At 59.1% G+C, this 21,327-nt stretch overlaps 1 protein-coding gene and 1 long non-coding RNA gene across 8 annotated transcripts in view; one reads left to right on the plus strand and one right to left on the minus strand.

Moving 5' to 3' along the window:
- Window positions 104–2,658, plus strand: LOC110261084. Its single transcript, XR_002344860.1, has 2 exons — window positions 104–434; window positions 797–2,658. It is a non-coding gene; the product is annotated as an uncharacterized LOC110261084 (long non-coding RNA).
- The window catches only part of CEP104 (centrosomal protein 104), a 36,644-nt gene continuing 17,585 nt past the window's right edge, over window positions 2,269–21,327 (minus strand). The window contains exons 7-22 of one of the 7 annotated variants that reach the window (XM_021095230.1): window positions 20,640–20,808; window positions 20,218–20,373; window positions 19,388–19,615; window positions 17,603–17,806; window positions 16,942–17,109; window positions 16,493–16,666; window positions 14,373–14,549; window positions 12,984–13,190; window positions 12,571–12,678; window positions 9,844–9,880; window positions 9,602–9,668; window positions 8,984–9,092; window positions 7,494–7,632; window positions 7,279–7,346; window positions 5,804–5,894; window positions 2,269–4,806 (exon numbers count right to left, since the gene is read on the minus strand). In XM_021095230.1, the coding sequence (XP_020950889.1) occupies window positions 4,784–4,806; window positions 5,804–5,894; window positions 7,279–7,346; window positions 7,494–7,632; window positions 8,984–9,092; window positions 9,602–9,668; window positions 9,844–9,880; window positions 12,571–12,678; window positions 12,984–13,190; window positions 14,373–14,549; window positions 16,493–16,666; window positions 16,942–17,109; window positions 17,603–17,806; window positions 19,388–19,615; window positions 20,218–20,373; window positions 20,640–20,808 (2,125 nt within the window). In that variant the 3' untranslated portion in view covers window positions 2,269–4,783. Of the gene's footprint in view, window positions 4,956–5,803; window positions 5,895–7,278; window positions 7,633–8,983; window positions 9,093–9,601; window positions 9,669–9,843; window positions 9,881–12,570; window positions 12,694–12,983; window positions 13,191–14,372; window positions 14,550–16,492; window positions 16,667–16,941; window positions 17,110–17,602; window positions 17,807–19,387; window positions 19,616–20,217; window positions 20,374–20,639; window positions 20,809–21,327 lie in introns of all 7 variants that reach the window. The other 6 variants (XM_021095229.1, XM_021095227.1, XM_021095228.1 and 3 more) reach the window with 6 other exon arrangements.

The following is a 21,327-nucleotide window of genomic DNA, read 5'->3' on the forward strand; positions in this document are numbered from 1 at the left end:
ACCGAAGGCCCCGGAGGAGCCCGGTGGGGCGGGGCCGCAGGCCTTTACCTGGTCCTCGCCGTGGGCGTGGGAGGTGGGCGTGGGGTGGGCGTGGGGGTGGGCGGTGCGGCGAGGCGAGAGCGCAGTCCCCGGCCGGGGTGGGGGGGTGTCTGGCGGGGCGGCGGTGGCTCCGGGCACCACCCTCTGGGGTCGCGGCCTCGGCCGTGGGAAGAGGCTGCCTCTTGGACCCGCGGGAGAGCCCCAGGGAAGGCGCGTGACCCCGAGGTAGCCAGAATTCCGGCTTAAACACCCTCGGACAGGGAAAGAGGAAGGAGAGGAGTGCTTTTCAAGGAAGATGAAGGGGCCCGAAGAAGCCGAGCGGGCGGGATGACAGTGTGACACCGGTGTGTTGTCACTTCTAGTCTCTCCGGGGATGAGTCCGCCTTCCCTGGACGGTGAGCTCCCCGGAAGGCGTCTAGGACTAATGAGGTCCTTTGGGAGGATGCGTTTAGGCAGATGAGGGGAGTTTGGAGAAACCCCCCTGCGTATGCTGATATCCAGGCGCATACAGCTCAGAACTGTCAGTGCACCAAGGTGGCACATTTCAGGGTGCATCATCCCAACTCCTAGTCACATTTTGGGGTGGCATAGTCAGCTACCCTGCAAAACCTAACCAACTTCCTCTCGGCAGTTTTCTATCCGCTGGCTCCCTCTCCCTGCCCTATGACTGTAAACCCCCAGTAGCCCTGGTACCTTTAGTTAAGTCTTGCTGTTTTAAACAGGCACCCAGTGCATTTTTTTTTTTTTCCTTTTACAGGTTAGTGGTTTGTGTATGGAAATCACCAGGAAATGAGAAATGACTGAAGCCCAGTCCCTCCCAGAGACTCTGGCCTAATAGTCTGGGCTGCGGCACAGGCGCCCCAGGTGTTCTGTGGGGTGGGCAAAGTTGAGGACCTGCTTGGGGTCAGATAGTCTTGTCTCCCTGTTAGGGTCCACTAGCCCCGAGTGTTTGGAGGAGTGAGAGCTGAGGTTCGCTGCCCTGTTCTTTGCACCTGTTTTCATTAACTCCTCACCCAGCGGGGTTTTCACTTGTTTTATTGTGCTTTGAAATTTCTGAACGTTGTATACTCCTCACCCAGCGGGGTTTTCACTTGTTTTATTGTGCTTTGAAATTTCTGAACGTTGTATGAAGCGTGAGAGACATCCCAAAGAAAAGTGTGCACACAGCATGAGTGAATTTTGTCCAGAGTGAACACATCTGTGTAGCCATCATGCCCAACAAGAAACAGGTGGTCACCAATCCCTTGTCCTGTGGCTGTTTCCCCAGGAGGCCATGCTGGGGATGAGAGGCCAGGAGAAGGCTCAGTGGGATTTCCAGGTTGCCAGGCGGGGGGGCTCCCCCCCCAGCTGCCCCCAGCCTCCAGGCCCCCCTCTCCCTGAGATGAAGAGATGGGGGTTGCCTGGGTGAACTGCTCTCTCCACTTGGCGCAGGGGGTGTGGACCAGGAGCTGGTCTCCTCAGCACCTTCCCCAGAGCTCTATTCCAGGGGGCAGGTGGGGGCAGATACAAGCTGTCCCCACTCCCCCGCCCCGTGCAGAGGCACAGAGCACAGAGTTCATGTCTGGGGGCACTGCCTTCTGGTGCTGAGGGCTTGGGTGCTGAGCCACCTTCCTGGTATATGAGGTGGGGGCCTACGACGTCCTCTGAGGATTCCAGCACCTATGCCAGGCCGCGGGGCGCTCCACTGAATTGCTTTCTTCTGCCCTGCAGCAGCAGCTTGTGGGGTCACCCCCCAAGCCCTGACTGCAGCCTCCCTCTCCAGCAACCCCACCCAAAATTCCAGATCCGAGGGGCTGGGGCTGGGGTGGCAGCAGCAGGGGAGGGGTAGGTGGAGGCCCCAAGGCTGACACAGTTTGCCACCAGCTGCCATTGCTCCGGCAGCTTTTCAGAACTGATCTCGTTTTTAGAGCAAGTGAGCCCTGGCACAAATAACCACCTAACTGAAGGGAACACGCCGAAGCCCTCTGGGTGTGTGGGATCCAAGAGATGGAATCACATTCTTCCTTTTGAAAGGGAGCTCTCCTCCCACACTCTCCGGGGAACACTCCCAGCCTGTGTACATGCACACGCCATCTACCGAAGAGAAGACATTTACAGGCACCTCTGCTGTTTCAATGGTAAGGCCCTTAAGTGTTACATTAATACGTTTCTATGGAAAGGAAAAAACTTCAAAACAGAAGGAATTATAACCATCAAAGTCAGCACACGCTTAAAACCACTCTACAAATCAAGAGAAAATACTGCATTTTTACTTATTTGAAAAGCAAAATAGCCACACTGGCTGATAAAAATACCCTCTCACAGAGGAAAAAACCACATGAAGAGACTACAAACCTCTGATGGGCACCGTGAGAGCACTCAGGAAACATCGCATTTTATCCCACGGATAAAACCGATCAATAGGCCTCTCTAATCTACATGCTGCTTAAAAAAGGCTTTAGGATCTTCAGCAAAGCCCATTTTGATAAATAGCTTATTTAAGGAACTAAATTCTCTCCTGGCAACTCAGTGCCCACTACCCCTCTCTCAGCAAAATCCAGCACTCCTGAGGTGTCAGGACTGAGCCACACCTGCGTGTTTACTTTTTAATTATAATCTTAAAGTAAAAGTGACACAACATTTAGTAATCTTTTTATTAATATACTCAGGGAGAACTAACCCCTAAGCCCTAAAAACAACAACAACAAAAATATATTACTTAGATACTTTATAATTCTGGTACCTGAAATAAATAGAAAACTATGTCAAAATATTAAAAAGCTGCAAATTTTCATTAAAAGTATTTACAATGGAGTTCTCGTGCCAAATTTATAGATACAATTCTTTTAAATTAGATAGAATATTCTGAAATACGAAAATAGAAATAAATATTGTTAAATATCCGCAACATACTTATGAAATTTCAGTTATTAATTACTGTTCCCAGTTTAGATATTTATATCTAAATACAAATGGCCAAAGGAACTTACAGTTTCTCTTATATTTCTTTACCCTTTATTCTTGGTTCCTTAGTCATATATACCTCTGTAAAGCCCTTAAGAGCCACTGGTCACTGCCAGGAATCGTTTTTAACATAAACACGTGATTCTTCTATAACCAGTAAGCCTAGTCTATTTTAAATGCACTCACTTTTGTCAATCACTAAAGATTATGTGTTTTTACAAATACCTTCTTTTAGTTGTAATATATAGAAAACATTACATTTATATTTTTAAACGTTTTAATTGGGAGGAAAGCATAATTTCTTGGTTAATTTTCCCCACTGTTCTCTCTAGAGAAGCCTTTTCTCTCTACTTCATCACCAGACTGGACGATCATGGCAACGTCCCTGAAGTCAGGGAGGGTCGTTTTTAGTAATTCCTTAGCATCCACCCGCTGCCCCGTCTAGTAGTTTCACATTTTTCTTCTAAGCTCTTCATAGAGTCTGCTTCTGAAGGGCATTCTCAGTCTTGCTCAGTGCTCCGCGTCAACCGCATGAGGAGATGTTACTTTACCAAAAACGGAGGCGGATTAGTAGAAGCTCATGGTCACGAGCACATCCAGGGAGCGCGGTGCTGAAAGGTGCGCTCAGCTTTTTAACATACACTCTGTCATCTCACTTGGCTGGGAATCAAAACCATTCGCGCGCTGTTGGTGCCAATTCGGTCGAGTCCATGCATCTCTAGCTGGCATCCTGAGAGCCCGTCCTGGTCATGGGTGAGACAGAGAGAGCCAACTTCTCTGGGCCTCTAGTGGACTGGACCTCTGGGGACCACAGGTGTGGACAGGAGGGTGGCATTTCCAAGCAGCTTTCAGACAAACACCGGCTGTGCCCCGAAGCCACCTGACGCCACTTGCACGGGACGGGGGGGGCTGCCTGGGAGCTGGTCGGGAGACTGGATGCTGAGGTTTGCTTTCATCGTTTGAAGCGGTTTTTGGTGTTTAAAGTATCAAGCGGAGGGTTCAAGAAAAGTGAACTTTCAGCTCCAATTCTGACCCGGTCTGAGCGGGACAGGATGACAGACGCCCTGAGGCCGCTGGCCTGCGTGGAAAGCTCCCCGGAGTATCACAGAGGAGGTCGCTCGGGCTAGAGTCTCTACCAGCCCTACATGTGCCCCAGGGGTTTAAGGAAGGGCTGCTGGACTGGCATGCCTGCTCAGGAGAGTAGGACCCTCGGGGATGTCCTTTCACAAGAGTAAAGCCTTGTGGCCCGGAGGGAGGGCCTGGCATGGAGCCACTAGTGTTAGTTTAGATGCCCGGGTGGGGGTGGGGGTGCCAGGCAGGCATTCAGCAGGCGAGAGCCAAGGGCCCTTCCAGGAACCACTGTTTGGACCTTACTTCTGGCTGCCGTGGACACGTGTGCTCCGCAGGCCTACGTGGCGGGCAGGTGTGTGGGGGGCACCAGGACCAGCATCCTGTCCCACCTCCCGGCCCGGCAGGCCCTGTGGGCCTTCGGCCATGGCTGACAGAGACCCACGTGCGAGCGGTTTATAGGAGGTTTTTATGGAACTCACTCCAAGATGAAGAGAGAGGATGCTGGGCCCTCGACGTGGACCCGTGGCTGCGGCCAGTGCATTTCTCGTCGCACAGAACAACCTCCCTCCTGGGAGCCCGGGCTGAGCAAGGGGGGGAAACCGTGAGCCGGGCTCCAGGAAGTCAGGGCCGGACGGGACACGGTGCCTCCGTCAGCCCCACGCACGGCGTCCATGGGGGGACGAACAGGGCAGAGGGGGTCCATTTCTGGGGAGGCTTCCAGGAGATGTGCTCAGGCAGGAAAGCTGTTCGGACCTTTGGGGACAAAGGGGACAGACGCGTGTCATGTCACCGCTTTGTGCATGTCCTGCCGGAGCGCCTACTCAGGCCCCCCTTGGGGGTGGGGATCTTGCTTCCGCCCCTCGGTCCTGAGGTCCCTGACGTGGTCGTGGCTGGGCCTTTACCTGCGGTGACAAAGACAGCATGGGCGCCACGTTGGAGGGGACACCATGGTGACAGGATGCATAGCCTAGCGAGGCCAGAGGAGCCGGGGGCGGGGGTGGGGGAGACGGTCCCACCGGGGGCTGGCACCCTGCATGGGTCACAGCCACAGGCGGCCAGGCCATGCTGGCCACGCGAGAGGCTGCCCAAGAACTGAGGGGACCTGATGCAGGGCGGGGAAGGTGCTGAGCCCTTTACCTAATCTTTAGCTTCAAAAGAATTAGCTCCCAAAACAAGAAAACCAGCAGTGGTACGACCCGAGCTGCCTCCTGGCTGAGTGACCGAGGGTGGCTCCCCGGCCTCGGCCCCTGCCTCACAGGAATGGGCGTGGGGGTGGCAGTGGGGGTGTGGGGATGGCAGCCCTCCCTCCCCCCGGGGTCTGGCGGCCTCGGCACAAGACTGTTTCCTTCTATTCTCGCAGATTATGGGCCCCTAAAACAAGGCCCTGTGGCCAGCAGGCTTTCAGGTCAAGACCGGCTTTCCAGGGAAAACTGTCCCTTTCTTGTAAGGCCTCCTGAATCGGACATGAAGTCACTGAGACTGTGACTCAGTGATCAGGCCACAGCCTTCTCTGTGGGTTACGCCGCCTGACTGCACCTGTCCGGATGTGTGAGCTGGTGGCGTGGAGACCTCCAGAACCAGGGTGGCCCAGGGAACACCCGCGTGTGGTGTTGGCTTTTGCGGGAGCCACTGCGCAGCCTGGGGGAGGGCAGGGTTGTCAGGGAGGGGCCTTCAGCAAAAGCTGGTGCCACATGACGCAATCAGGCCACTGGTTCGGGACACCGAGGGGGCCCTGGCCGCAGCCCCTTACCCGGCGGCAGCGCGGGTGGCCTGGGCAGCAGGTGCGTGCGGCGCAGGTTCAGCGTGCAGCCCATGGGGCCCATCAGGTGAGCCTTCCAGGCCTGGAATGAGAGAGGCACGGGGACGACTGAGCCAGAGCAGCTCTGCGCTGCGGCCGTGGGAGTGGCCCCCGAGCTCTGCGTGTCCCGCCTGAGGCCCCGGCACAGCGCACCCGAGAGCTGTTGAGCACCTGCTCTCTTAAGGCAGCGGCCCATACCTCACAGCCCTCCTTGTGCTTGTCCCCACTGAGCACAACGTGCTGAGGCTACTGTCACACAGGTGTGGGGACGTGTGATGCTTCGGGGTGTGTGGCCAGGGGCTGAGGGTGGCCCTGCTGGATAGTTGGCAAGGACACAGGGACCTTGGTGCTAGGATAACGAGCAAAAGGCTTTCGCCAGCGCCTGTGACAGCAGGGACAGCAGGGTCCTTCCCCAGCCGAGCCCGTGGAGGACAATGCAGCCCAGCAGCCCAGCGTCTGTGACACTTTCTGACAGGAGAGGAGAGGAGCCCTGCACAGCAGGACAGACAGAGGCTGAGGGGCAGCCTGGCCTGGTCAGTTTTCTGGGTCCAGAGAAAGCCAGAGGCATCGCTGGGTCCATCTCCCGCACCAGGGCCCCGAGGGCCGGGACCAGGGTGCCCCCTGCAGGACGTGGTGGGTGGAGGCAGGTCTGGCAGCGAAGGGCGTGGGGGCAGAAGAGGCTGAGCAGGAGTGACCCTGCCCCTGACGCTGAGGCCTGGGGCATGGAAGGCCGGGGACATGGGGGAGCCATGCAAGGAGTGGGGGGGAGGAAGACCTGACCCCCCACCCAGCGGCTGCATCACAAGCACGGCTCCTGCTGGCAGGGGTGGGGAAGCGCCTGGAATCAGACTCCACGGGGCTTGGTTTTACTCATCAAAAGGGACGGGGGCGGGGGGGGGGAGTTCCCGTCGTGGCACAGCTGAAACGAATCCAACTAGGAACGAGGAGGTTGTGGGTTTGATCCCTGGCCTCACTCAGTGGGTTAAGGATCCAGCGTTGCTGTGAGCTGTCGTGTAGGTCGCAGACGAGGCTTGGATCCCGCGTTGCTGTGGCTGTGGTGTAGGCCGGCAGCTATAGTTCCAATTAGACCCCTAGCCTGGGAACCTCCATATGCCGCGGGTACGGCCCTAAAAGGACAAAAAACAACAACAAAAAAAGGGACCAGGGGTTACAGCATCCGGCCAAGACACCCGTCAGGGTCCCAGTAAGGAGAAGGAAGCCAGGAGCAGGAAAAATAAAACCCTTTGAGCTTCTCCCCACAGAGCCTCAGAGACGTTCAGAGGTTCTGGCAGGAGAGGGTGATGGGAAGTGGAGCAGTTTCGCACGGAGCAGCCGTGGAGCCGGCCTCCTCCCCAACACCCGCTGCCCTGTGGCTGGTCTGGCACCGACAGCAACCTCGACGGCACCCCCCAGCCCGGCCCCCTCACCTCTTCTCCGGGGCTGAAGTTCTCGTGGCACAGAGGACAGCGATTTGCCAGCTTCTCCGGTTTCGCAGCTGAAATGATTTCATTGAGACAAGAACGTGTCACTCCTGTGACACATGAACGGGGGCAGAAGAGCAGGGGCGCCGGCGGACGTGAGGTCTGACCCCCCACCCCGACCCCGCAGCCAAGCCCCTGGGGGACCCAGGGCCGGGGCTCACGGTTACAGTCCTTCGTCTTCAGGTGTCTGGGCAGCTCCTCCTTGAGGACAGCCTCGCTGCAGCGGTAACACTTCCCAAAGCTGTCCCTCCTGTCACACTCCGTCAGCAGGTGCTCCGTCAGGCTGGAAATCTCCACCACCTGGATGGATGCCGAGATGCGGAGGTCACACCGCAGAGCGAGCAAGGCGCCTCCTGCCTGGCTGTCCCGCGGGAGGGGCAGTACCGTCTGTGACCTCTGCAGCCACTCGGCACACCTTGCTGAAGACCCCATGTCCTGCTAGCAGGCAAAGGCCACTGCTAAGGGGGACAGGGAAGCCATGGTCCCTGCCAGAGCAACACCCACAATGGGGTAGAAGAGCTCAGTGGCTCTCCGTGTGGCTTTGGGTTCAAACCCAGGTTCCCGGCCAGTCCTAAGACTGGGCACGGAAACAGACGATGAGAAGGGAGCCCTTCGCCACTGTGACACCCTAGGGCTTCGTGCCACATGCCAGGGAGCCAGGCCCTGCTGGTGCACGAGCCCCCCCGCCAGCCGGTGGGTGACGGATCTTTGGGCTTGAGACCCCAAGGACAGGAGAAGGTCAGCCTCCTTCTGTCTAGAGCAGGGCCGGCTGCATCAGGGGAAAGACGCAAATGGGGGCAGGGGGGCTTCTCAGAGAGGCTGCCCGGAGCATCAGCCATGAAACATCAACAGGGCGGGAAAGGTTAAGATGAAAAGCCGCTGCTGCTACTGAAAAGGCCGGACAGCGTGGGTACAACACAGGCAGGCAGCAAAGGACGCGCATCCAGCTGTGTCAAGAACGGCGACAAACCTGTCAAAATGAGGCTGGAGACCTGATTCAAAACACGGGCCAGAGACCACAGGTGCTTGATGAGAGAGGTCAGCGAGAGGCTGGTGGGGGGATGGCGCCATCCCATGACTGGCAGGAGACGCAGGTGGGGAGCCCACCTGGTGGGTGGCTTGAACCGTGGCAGCACAGCTGGGGAGGTGGGTGCCTGGCCACTTGGGGTGCTGCTCGCTCTGGCTCTGCAGCTGGACGCAGGTGCACCCCCCAGCTACGCGCTCACGTGCGCTGGAAGACGTGCCCGAAAGACTCAGTGGCAGCGCTGTTTAAAACCGTCTCCAGCCGGATGCCACCCAGATCCGACAGAGCAGGGACAGTAAGCATGGTGGAGCGGACAGCGGAGCAGCATGAACCCCGACAGACCGCCCAAGCGCGACACGGAGCACACCCGGCAAGAAAGAGGAACAGAGACAACGATGCCCGGAGGGGGAGGTGCCCAGGCACCCAGCCTGGGCTCATTTTGTGCCAGTTCAGGTGCTGCAACACCGACTTGTACACATTTACGTGTGGGTCTCACACTTGGATAAAAAAGTCGGAAAAATCAACGCGAACAAAAAGAGGGCTACACCCTCGGTGACCTTCACGCCGCCCTTCCTCTGCAGACGCTAGGACGGGGCGCTTGTGGGACGCGCCCTCCAGGAGGCTGACCTGTCTGCAGTGGTCGCATCGTGTCAGCATGAGGCAGTGCTTCCAGTAGTGCAGGTCCAGGCCCTCCTCGGTGAAGGCCTCGCTCCTTTCCCCACAGAAGATGCACAAGCTGAAACGGGGCGGGGGGGGGGGGCGTGAGAAACGAAGCACAGGCCCGGCTCAGCGGTCCCTTCCTGCCGGCTCTCCGGGGGCTTCGTGACTCCCTCCCCCGTCTCCCCACCGCGGGCGCCAGCTTGCTGGATGGGGCCCCACTAAAGGGCACAAAGGCGCGACTGCACCGAGCAGGCGTCTGAGATGGAGCAGCGGAAGGTCCCTGTGGACTCCGGGCTCGTCTGCATCACTGAGCAGAGGGGACAGTTTAGGTCTCAGGCAATCAGATGGATGTCTTGCTCAGATGCCCCTGGGCTTCTCTTTGCTGCTGCAAGTGTGTCTAGGACACCCTGACGGTTGACGGTCGGGGAGGCGGGGTGGCCACCTGACTCAGGGTCAGTGCCGCTGCTTTAGGTGACAACTTCCTGCGCTTGTGAAATCACTGAAAGAGCCGTTGGCTCACACGGTCCTGGTGAACCGGGGGGAACACGTTCTCTGGACGGCACCTTTGTGGGGCTGGTCACTCACTTGTCTAAGTCTTGATTCTCTGGAATTTCCGGAGCACGAGGTGGGGCCGCTTCCCTTCCTTGAGGGGCTGAGCAAATGAAAACAAAGTAGCTGAAATAGCTTTTTACAGAAAACATCTCCAAAGCATCAGCCACCAGCCGGGTGTGACCCATGTAAGAGATGCAGGGCGGGGAAGGGACTCTGTCTCATTCAGCGTGGACCACACCCGCTTCCCCCTGTTTCCCGGCGAGGGCGCTACGTACCCGGCCTCCTGGCCTCGGCAGCTTGGCTCTCCTTGTCCTAAGACACAAGAACAGAAAGATCAGGGACAGTGGCTGCAGAGGGTCTCTCCAGTACCTACTGTGACCCCGAAAGCATAGCCCCAGGGTCTGTGGAAGAATGTCCACCCGTGAACAACACGCGGCGTTGTTCAAAACCCTCGGCGGCTTTTCTGTCACCTTCCAGCCTTTCATCCTGTTCTCCCACAGCCCCTCTCTCGGGGACCCCGTCTCTATGGCAAGTGTTGCCCAAGGCCACCTGCCCCCTCCTCCTAGCTGCCTGCCCGCTGTCGGTGCGGCCCGGGGCACACTTCGTGGGCTTTCTGCACCACATGATCCCCCCGCCCCCCGCGACCCAGCCGGGCCCCCGTCTGTCTGCACAGACCCCGCGGGTGCTCTGCTCACGACATAAGGTGTGTGTCACCTGCACCTTTCTGCTGCTCGGCAGGACCTTGGGTCTCTCATGTCACTCAAACCCGACTTGGCCAGACCTCCCACTCTCCTCCCAGCCTCTGACGCAGACAGCGGCACGTCTTCCGGGTACTCAGGCCGCAGGACCTGGGGACATCGGTGCTATAGCCCCCCGCCCCCCCACAGGCCCTGCGTTCACACCTCCCGGAGGACGAGGATGGAAGTCGGGGGATGAGCCCTCTCGCCTCGGCTTCCCAGGCCGCCTCCCTGCTCCTCCAAACACAGTGACCGCGTCACTGCCTCTGAAATGGTCTTCACTGTGCTTCAAAACCCTCGGCGGCTTTCTGTCACCTTCCAGCCGTCTCCACCATGCCCATGGTCCCCTGAGCGCAGCCCTGGCCTCAGCTCTCCCTTGGATGACCTCTTAGGGCCTGTCACACTGTGTCCCTGTGCCAGCCTGCTCCCCCCATTGTCTCCCCACTTCCTCATGGGTCTTGGCTGCTGTCCGTCCCTCCCCACGGTGAGAGGTGACAGTCTTGTGCTCACAGCTGTCCCCTGGGGGGATGAGGGCAGTGCTGGGCACGCTGCTGCCCAGGGCATGACAAGGGAGAGGACTCGCTGTGCCCATGGGCTGGAACCTGCCCTCCTCCAAGTGCTCTTCTCCCCGAGGCTCCCTGCTCAGGGTGCTGTGACCCAGCGCTGCTCAGAGCAGGTCACGGGGCAGCATGGGCCTGGCCCTCCCAGAGCTCCCCCCGGGTGTCAAGCCTCCCTCCCCACATGGCCTCAACACCTCCGTCTGCACAGCCTGACACCTGGTGCCACTGGCCGCCCGGCCTGGGGAGGGGGTCAGGCACCTGCCGTTTCACAGAGCAGGGACCAGCCAGTCCCCCAGACGCTGCGTGTTGTGCCGCAGGGCAAACGTGGACACGTGACACGTTTGTAGAAAGTCAATGTTTACATGACAGGAAGTGACTTCTCTCAAACCGATCTCTGAATACGCAACCACAGAGCAGTTTCAGAACCGGGGAGCTGGACAGTCTGATGCTTGACTCGCAAACAAGGTTCGCGTGACTGATACACCAACAAGTTTGCCAAGAAAGCAAACTTACACAAACGGATTCTAGGCAGCACAAAATTAAATCTTGTTATAACTTTTAGCTTAACCTATGCTTTGAACAGATTAGAAAACTACCTAGTAATTAAAAAAAAATTGGGGGCAGGGCCAGGGTGTGCAGCAGCTTGATTTGGGACCTCAGGGCTCCGACCAGGGACTGAAGCTGGGCCACAGTGGGGAGAGCCCTGCATCCTAATGCCTAGACCACCAGGGAACTCCCAGTAATTCTGAAATCTTCCCAAAACTCATGAGTAATCAGGCAATTTAAAAATTCTCTGCTCCTCTCATGAGTTCTGAGGTGAACGAATGGCGTGGTGGTTGCGCAACAAGGTAAACGTACCTAACGGCGCACAGCCGTGCACCCACCGACGGTTAAAATAGGACACTTTACGTTATGTATGTGTGGGTTTTCTGGCTGTGCCCATGGCCTGGAGAAGTTCTCAGGCCAGTGACCAAATCTGCACCACAGCAGTGGTGGTGCCAGAACCCTGGGCTGCGGCACCGCGAGGGAGCTCCCTGTGTGGAGTGGGATTTACAACCATAAAAAGGGGAAACAACATTCCGACCTGCAAGACCCCCTCAGTCACCATCCGGGGTGGCGGGCCGGCATCCAGGCCCTCCCCGAACGCCCGGGCCACAGCGCTCGTCCTTGCCTCTCGCTTCCCATGAGACCCGCCCTCGGGACCCAGCTCGGGCCTCGCGGGGCCGGGACTCTCGTGGGCCGACCGGCCTCACGCGCCGCCACTCCCTCTCACTGTTGGCCTGGGGGACTTGTCACAAAAACCAGAGTGATGAGGTGAGCTGAGAGCACAGAGGCAGGGCAGCTTCGAAGGGACACGTTTCCATCAACCTAGTGCCGGGTGGTCCTCGCGTCAGGGCCTCAGCGCCTCCCGAGGGCGCGTTTGCCCAACACCCAGCCCTGACCAGGCACAGACACCAGATCCTCAGGTCCACGCTTGCTCCCCCGCGGCCGGGACGGGGCGCTCGTCCCGGGAGAAAGACCAGCGTGTGTGTGTGTGTGTGGGGGGGGGCTTGTTTACCCCAGACGAACTCGCAGCGCGGCAGGAATAAAGACACCCACGCGTGTGAACCCGGGAGAAGCACCCGAGCCCGCGGGCGTCTGCACAGCAAGGAGTGGTCCCAGGCCTCCCGCGCGAGCCCAGCAGCGCAGCCCGACCTGGGCCCACCTGGGACTCCGCCTGCGCGCCCTCCAGGGCCGCCAGCTGCCCGTGCAAAGCTTTCATTTCTTCCTTCTTCCGCTTCTCGGCCTCGTCTGCAGCTGCTCTTTTCTGCACCTGGTGCGGGATGATCTGCCATGAGAACTGCGTTTAGGGCGGTCTGACACTGAGAGCCGGGAGCCGCGGGGAAGCCATGTTTCCACCCGTTGTGCCACCGCCCCGGAGACTGACGGCGCACCTGGGATTCACTTTGGCTACTGTTGGTGAAACTGTAGCCACCCCGCGGCCGCGTCACTCCTGTCACGGGCAGGAGGCGGGGAGCCCCGGGCCAGGGGAGCAGGTGGGATGCCAGCTCTGGGGACTGTGTCCTCAGGCGTCCCCTGTGCCACCACCTGCTGAACTCGGGCTGAGAGTGGACTCACCCTGACTTGGGTATCCGCAGGTCTGCCGTCTATTCGGGCAAATCCCTCAAAGAGGGTTTTGTACAGGACGTTCCTGCGGGCGGCGCTGTCGTCAGGTGGCAGGTGCTCCAGGACAGGGCTGCGATGCTGCGCATACAGGTCCAGGATCATCCTCACAGCCGCCTCGCGAACCTCGCGCGCCCTGTGCTCCAGCGCCCGCACCGAGAACTAGGAACAGGGCAGGGCGGTTCCGGGTCTTAAAACAGCCCCGCTTGTGTCCTTACAAACATTTGAAAGGTAAAGATCTGGACGCCCCGCCCCGAGTTCCAGTCACTCCAGTCACTCAGACTCAGCTGTCCCCACTCGGGTTACCCGCACAGCTGAACTCAGGCTGTATACACACAGTCATGAGTGGTTTGCGTTTTTTCTGCTTCAGGTCTTAACTAACATGTTTTCAAATCTCTTTGCGGTCGTGGTGTCTGACGTGGGGGCTCCGTCCCCAGACCAGGGACCCAGGCTGGGCTGCGGCAGTGAAAGCTCAGCCTCTGGTCCACTGTGTGTGCCATGGACTCTCAGCCACAGAGAAAGGACAATCCCTTCACGCACCCCTCCAGACAGTTTGCTGTGACCGTTTACGGAAGCAGAACACTGACTGTGTGCAGGTCTCTCTGGCCCCGCCCTGCCCCCTCCCGGTGGGGGGGGGGGCGGGGGTCGGGGGGAGGCCGGGGTGGGGGTGGGCATGTGGCCCCGACTGCTCTTGCCACAAAGTGCACCCGCCTGCTGTGCGTCCTGGGAGGTCTTTCATTGGACGTTACAAATGGTTTACTGGGCTTTTCATTCTGGCCCTGTTTCCTCCTATTCAGTGTTACCTTTTAAGGCCCGGGCATCATCAAGACCCACTTCCTCCACCCTAACCGCCTGACGGACGTGTCACATGCACAATCACAACGCACTGTCACTGCACAGAGGGGCCCCCATCCCCTGCTGGTGCCCTGGACTGGACGCCCAGCCTCGTGCTGGCTGGGCCGCCTGACTGCCCCTTGCGCCCCCACCCACCACATGGCTAGACTGGACCCCAGACCCTGCAGCCCGCATCCCTGCACCCTGTTGAGAAGTCCTGACGGGCAGGGTCCACTGGAGGAAGAGCCCAGAGCACTGGCTGGGAGGGTGGACGGAGGGAGGGTCAGGGCGGCACCGAGGTCTGTGCCTGAGGCCAGGGTGAAGAGCAGGCGCCCGTGCAATCATGGAGTGGGCGCAGCTCCCTCCCCCCACGGAGGTGCTGGGGCAAGAGGGGAGGAGCGACTGGAGACGCAAGCTGGAGAGTCTTGCAGAAGACGGGCAGTGCCCCCAGGGAGACACCCGGCCCCTCCCTTGTCCTGAGGTGGCCCTCCCCAAGCAGCGCATGCTCACCTTCATCACGCTGTCCACGGTGAAGCCCGTGCCCTCTGTGCCCAGGTCCTTCAGCAGCCGGGCCAGCAGGGACATCTGACTCATGGCCAGGTGAGCCGAGCAGTTTGCTTTCAACGGCTGGACCAGGTAGGACGGGATGATCTGGAGAGACCGGACTTCCTTAAACAGGGCCACTTCCTGTAAACGCAACAAACTTGTTAACTTTCACAGGAAGGTGCAGGGGCAACTTAGCGCACTCCTCCAAGTAAGCGCTGACGCAAACCGGAAGTAAAGAAAGGACAGTGACGGTGGCGGTGACGTCACTGGCCTATGAGCTCATATTCCCATGAGTCTAATTAACACTTAAGACAGGGAGTTCCCGTCATGGCGCAGTGGTTAACGAATCCGACTAGGAACCATGAGGTTGTGGGTTCGATCCCTGGCCTTGCTCAGTGGGTTAACGATCCGGTGTTGCCGTGAGCAGACATGGGCTCGGATCCCGTGTTGCTGTGGCTCTGGCATAGGCCGGCAGCAACAGCTCCGATTCGACCCCTAGCCTGGGAACTTCCATATGCCGCAGGAATGGCCCAAGAAATGGCAAAAAGACAAAAAAACAAAACAAAACAAAAAAACCCCAAAAAAACCACTTAAAACAAAAACCCAGAGGCTACCAAATAACATCACGATCACGTGGAGATTAATGAAAGCTTTATAGAAAATGTGATCAAGACATAAAAGCTTCTCTTCTCAGGATTCTATAACCTCAAGAAGAAGGTTTTCTAATTTCTAAAATTCCAGCAGAAATTAGCTCTGCTGTGAGAACCACCATTTCAACTCTAGCTGAACTGAGGACACATGGGTTCAGACGAGAGCGGGTGAATCCCGGGCATTTTCTCCTTGCTGCACCCTCAGCGTATGGAAGTTCCTGGGTCAGGGATTGAATCTGGGCTGCAGCTGTGACCTATGCCAGATCCTTAACCCACTGCACCGGGCGGGGGATCAAACCCGCACCTCCACAGTGACCTGAGCTGCAGTCCGATCTTTAACCTACTGCGCCTCAGCGAGACCCCCACAGCATGTTTTAATGTCTCCAAGCAAACGAGTCTTCCTATAATTCAGAGACTTATCATTTAATGAGCCAGATGCATAAAAAGAAAAAAAGGGTAAAATACTGAAGAAGGAGCCTGAAGAGATGACAGAACGTTGCTAACATATGAGCTGCAACATGGAAAGGAGTCACTTTTCGGCAGGTCCACAGGCCACAGCACCCCAGACACCCTCATCTGGCAGCACAGTTAACTCTTTCTCAGCCTGTGAGTGCTTCTGAACCAAAAGGGAAGAAGCAGGAGCAGCGTGAACAGCAAAATCCCTGAGCAACAGGTGTGCGCCCTGGAATCGGGGCTCGCCGCTGGCGGGACCCTGGTGCAGCAGGAGAGCGGTGGGAGGCCGCTCAGCACCGCCAACGGCTCGGTGCCCTGTCCCCGTCCCTGCATGCGACACGTGGGATGGACCCAAACAGCATCACGTATTCCATCTCTGGAAATTTAAGTGCGCTCTTCATGTGGGAGAATTGACCCCTCTGCGAAACCACGGACGCTGGGGATGCCTTCCCCAGAAGGTCTTGGACGCGACCCCAGGCTTCCCGAGGCCCACACGTGACCCTCCGCTTGCGCCCTCCCAGGCCAGGTGCGGTCCCCAGCCTAGAACAGCCAGCTCTCCGGCTGCTCGGCTGAGCGGGGCCCCGACTGGCAAGTGCTCACGTCTGCCTCCGCACCTCCCCTGGCGCCCGGCCAGAGGCCGCGGGGCTGCTGAAGGAGCGAAGACCATCCCGGGAGAAACCGAGAGACGCCTGTTTCTTTACCGCATTCCCCTATGCTGATGGGGTTTTGCACCTACCTTGATTTTTAAAAAATAACAGCACACGCTGAATAAGAGAAACGCTGCAAGAGCAAACTCTACCTGGCAATCCCGTCTCGGGCAAAATGGACCCTTTTTAGTGCCTAAGGGAAGCACGACAGAGACTCACTAAGGATGACCCGTGCTACTCCGGGTGGGCAGAACCTTGGGAGGCATGAGGACCTGTAGGCGTGGCGTTATCTGCTTATTATTTCCGGTTTCCAATTTCACAGTGACGTTCCTACCTGAATAAAATTTGAAGCAATAACACGGAGGCGAGCAGAAGAATCTCCAGTTCTCGTGAGCAAAACGGGAATGGTTCTTTCCACACAGTGAGCTGTTTCAAGTTTGCTCAGTTTATGTTTAGGAATATACTGTGTGATGATCATTTTCAACAATTTCAAAGAGGCCTGGAAGACCTGAGAAAAAGGTGATAAAACCCGTGAGCCGCTTTAACTCAACCACGGGATGCATGGCAGCTCCCAGCGCCCCACGCAGGCTTCAGAGAGACGCCAGCGAGCGTGTGTCAGCCAAGGGGAGCCAGGCCTGTGGGCACGAGGCGGCAGGCACAGCCAGGGAGGCAGCCTGATGCCGCACTCGCCGTGTCCTTTGCTCGGGGCCCCAGTCCTGCGCGGGTGGCCACAGGGCAGGGGGCCAGCCACCTCCGGCTGGCACACGCGGGGCGGGGCCTCACCGGGGTCACGATGTCTCGAGCGGCCCTCCTGACGAGGAAGACGGCCGCCCGCAGCGCGTTCTTCACGGCCTCCTTCGGGGTCCCGAGCGGCAGGTCAGCCAGCTGTGCGGACAGCGCCAGCAGCGACTCCTCCCGGTGCGACCACGTCTTGGAATAGGCGGCGGCCACCTGGGGGCGGGGCAGCTGCCTCAGGGCGGCCCCCGCCCCCCCGCAGCCCCGGCCTTGGTTTGTTTCAAAGCAAGACACAACTTTTCCAGTAACAGGACCTCTACCGATCAGGTATGTGCATTTAGAGAAATACCCCCCCAACAAGGAAAAGCTAAGTCTGTGTTGCAGTCTGAAGGCACTGGAGCTCCCTGGTGGCTCAGTGGGTTAAGGACCTGGTGTGGTTCCTGCTGTGGTGGGGCCACTGCTGTGACATGGGTTTGGTTGTTGGCCCAGGAACTTCCGCACGCATGGCCAAGAAAAAAAAAATACATGAATGTATTAAAAGAGTTCCACCCCGAGAAATCTTTTGAAGCTGGTGACGGTGTTGTGTTTTGTTTGTGCCGCTGTGGTTGCCCCTGGAGTGGGCAGTGCTCAAGGGTGGGGGGCAGCGTCCAGGGTCCTCCACCAGCCCAGTCCCGGCCCATCCCCGGTGGGCAGGCGCCTCTCTCCTTACCAAGGCCTCGCCCAGCACATCCACGGCAGAGCTGGCTTCACGCAGGGCCTTCTCTGTGAGCGGCTCCGGCTCGCCCACGACACCTCCCCGGGGAGCCTCGGCCGGCTCCATGGCGCTCCTCTCCGGCTCCGGTTCTGCAGCCACCCTCCCGGGCTGCTTGCGGGTCACGGGAAGGGGCCGTTCGTCGTAGGGCAGGGACTCAAGCTGCGTGAGGAAAGGGCGGCTTCGGGGCTCAGGTGTGGGATCCTCCCCACCAGCCCCGTCTACACCCACAGGCGCCTCATCTGAACACAGTATTTTGCTAATATCAGTCTCATCAGATTCGAATAACTTACACAACAGGGTGTCACTGAGAAACACCAGAGCAGGGTTCCTATTTCTTTTTAAGCTCATTACGGACCTAAGGAAAAGCAGGCGGACGCTGCCCCAGTTACTACTCACCGCCAGCAATCTCAGCGCACTGAGAATAAAAGTCACCACATTTTTTTTCTGGCAAGACCTCTGGTTTTCCTTAGTTTATGGCTAGGAAATGACTATCGAGCCGCAGCCCTGTACGAACAGCTCTGAGCTAACACAGGCGGCCAGAGTGTCAGCTCCTGTCGCCCCCTTTGTCTGCAGAGCTGCTAAACCTCCATCGTACCAGTGGGCAACTCCTGTGCTCGAGCTTGGACGCCCACGTGGAGTGATGGAAAGAGGGACACCCCCCCACACCACGCAGTGGGCCTACTTTCTCGGGGTGGGGAGGCAGACACGCAATTACACAAGCAAGCGTGTAGCAGACTCTCAGAGTCATTTTCTGAGACAGGTGTCACCACGACACTGAGCAGACAAGGGGACTGTTCATTCACTTGGTATCTGATGACACACAAACTGAGTGTCCAGCACATGAGAGAGCAAGTCTCTCTTCCTCTAAAGTTTACTCGTAGGTGTAAACTGAGACATGCTGAGACGTTAAGCAAGGAGAAATGAGAGTTTAAACGGAAGTATTACACGTAACAGTCACGTTACAGGCACGCTGTCCCTGGAGGGTGATGGTGACACTCGCAGAGTGACCGGGATAGCTGAGGCAGGAGGGTCCTCTGTGCTGCCTGGCGTCCTCCCTTCCTCCCCAGAGTCCCCTGGCCACACGGCTGTGTAGGCCAGGAGCTCCAGGGAGGCCCTAACAGGCCAATGGGCACCTTTGCTGTTCAATCCCGGTCGCTGCCCTGAGGCCGATCTCAGCAGGGTAAATGGGGCCTCTGCTTGGAAGGGCGTGCGCTCCTGGCCAGATGCACAAGGCACAGACCTGAAGCCAAGGCCACGTGCCCTAGGGCATCCCGGAGCCACGGAAAACAGCTTCGCAGAACAGGAAGAAACCAGGCTTTGAGCTACAGAATCAGACACCCCTGAAACCTGCACAAGCGCTTCCCTTCCTAGTTGTAAATGCCACTGGCCCCGGGGTAGCAGGGAAGCAGGCTCTGTTCCCAACACAGGAAGTCACGTGTAACGTACACGGCATGTACCGAGGCTCTGCTGCGGTCACCCCGGCTCAGGCGCCAGACCACACCGCCTCATTCACTCCAGGAAACGGCCCCTAAGCAGCCGTCTGTGCACTGTTGCCAAGGGAAAGCGGAGGCTCGGAGGACGCTGCCGGCTGGCGTCCAGCCTCAGCGTTTCTGCACGTCCCCCGGATGTAGACGGGAGAGGCGGTCCGCGCCCTGCGCCCTGGGAAAGCACCAGGCACAGCGGGTCCCCACCGCGCATCTGCTGACGAAACTGCACACAGTGCAAAACCGAGTTACCTACGTGGGTCTTGGGAGGAGGGTCTGCGGCGGGAGGGGGCCGGTGCACGGTGGGATGCTGTGGGGAGGCCTCCAGGAGGCGTGATGAAGGCTTCTCCTCAAGGAAAGGGGCTGCAAGCTGGGTTTCTGTCCCCTTTTCTTCTGGCTGTGGCGGCGGGAGCACAGGCTGCTGGTGGCGAGGGCTGCCTGGACGGACGAGGGGCTGAAGCGGCAGATCCAAAGGCCTTCGCATCTGGGAAAGAGTGTGGCCTTCAGCTCCCAGAATCGCCGCAACACGGGGCCCGCCCTTCTCGTTCCTCCAGGGGAGCAGCAGTTTTGGAGGCAGAGCCTCGACCATGAGGCCTACGGCCACGTCGTGGTCCTCTCCTGTCTCTGGGTGGCTGCTGCGTGGACCCCTTGAGTGACACACGCACCAAACACCCATGGGACCCTGAGAGTCAGCACGGGGGGTGCTGCGGGCGGGCAGGGAGCCCCTGCTGGACCCCAGCAGACTGTGCTGTGCACGCCGTGCCCCCAGAGCAGCCTGTCCTGTCACCCTAACCACCCAGCGGCTGGTAGGTGCCAGCAGGTGCACCAGGCAGTGAGCCCCAGAGCCTGCGCTCGGCACTGCTGCCTGGGCTCCGGGCCTGCCTCCCAGCCCAGAAGGGGGGCTCTGGAGGGGGTGCACCTCCTCTGCCACTGGCCAAGGCGGTCAGGGAGCATGGGGCACGGCCATTGGTTCACAACCGGCGGGGGGAGGCAGGCAGCCACCAAGGGAGGAAGCCCTTCCACCCGACCCGCGAATCCCCCACCAGGGTGCGTCAAGGCCAGGCTGGGGCGCGTGGCCGCACCCACCAGCTCGGCGCCTGCCAGGTCGTGCAGCTGCAGCTGCTGGTACACGCGGAGGCGGTACTGCTCCATCTGCCGCTTCTTCTCCTTGGCCAGGTCATAGTCCTCCTTCTCCACGGCACAGCGCTTCTCCACCTCGTACCTGCCCAGCCGCTCGCCCACCTGAAGCACAGTGCCAGATACAAAGACAGCTTTAAGGGGAAGGACGGGGAGCAGGGGGCGGGGCCAGCCGCCTGCTGCTGTTGGCCTCTGAGAGCCTCAGTCTCCTGCCACCTCGGGGTGCAGGTGGCACTGAGGCCTCTGGAGTGTGCGCTCACGCCTCCATCCGCCCGGGGCGGGACGGCGAGGATACCCCTGAACCCACGCTGAGCCCCGCATCCCTCGGAGCCCCGGTCGCAGGCCGGGAGGAGCCTCTTCTCTGGAGGTACCTTGTGCAGGTCGGCAATGGCTTGTTTCAGCTTCTTGGCGTGGTCGTAGCGCTCCTGCCGCACCGCCTCGCGCTTCCTCTCGTCCAGCCTGCGGATGATCTGCGCCACCTCGGGGTCCTGGTACATGTCGAACGCCAGGTCGTCCAGTGGGGAAATATAGTCAGACTTGCTGGAGGGAAGAAAAGGGGGAGTCAGAGCCAGTGTGGGCCTCCCTGAGGCTGCGGGGGGAGCGGCGCCCCGGGGGCTCTGTGCTGGGGATGCACAGGCAGGAGAGCCCCGCACGCCCCCTCGCCCCCGCCCTCTGTTCTGGGGCGTTTCCTGTTCTGGGGCTTCAGGCCCCACAGCAAGGGCAAGCAGGTCATTCTGACCCCACAGCGCCTGCTCTCGGGCGCCTGGGCCGGGCTCTGAGGGAGCTGCACGGGCAGGACAGAGCACGCCGGTCACTTGCAGATGTGGGAAACCCAAACCCAACCCAGCTCTGAGCAGGGCCCAACCCTGCAGAGCCCAGGGCTGCCTCTCGGGCCACAGTAACATTAGAGACGGGGAACCGGCGCCTCGGGGCCGCGGCTCAGAGCCTCACCATCCAGCCCTGCAGGAGATGAGAAAAACCCTCCCCAGATAAAGGACTTCAGAGTCACCCGGTGACCTGCGTGGGTAAAGGAGCCCCTCCCTTCCAGTTCTGTGGCAG

Source organism: Sus scrofa, chromosome 6, assembly GCF_000003025.6.
Source record: "Sus scrofa isolate TJ Tabasco breed Duroc chromosome 6, Sscrofa11.1, whole genome shotgun sequence".
In the NCBI taxonomy this organism is placed as follows: Eukaryota; Metazoa; Chordata; class Mammalia; order Artiodactyla; family Suidae; genus Sus; species Sus scrofa.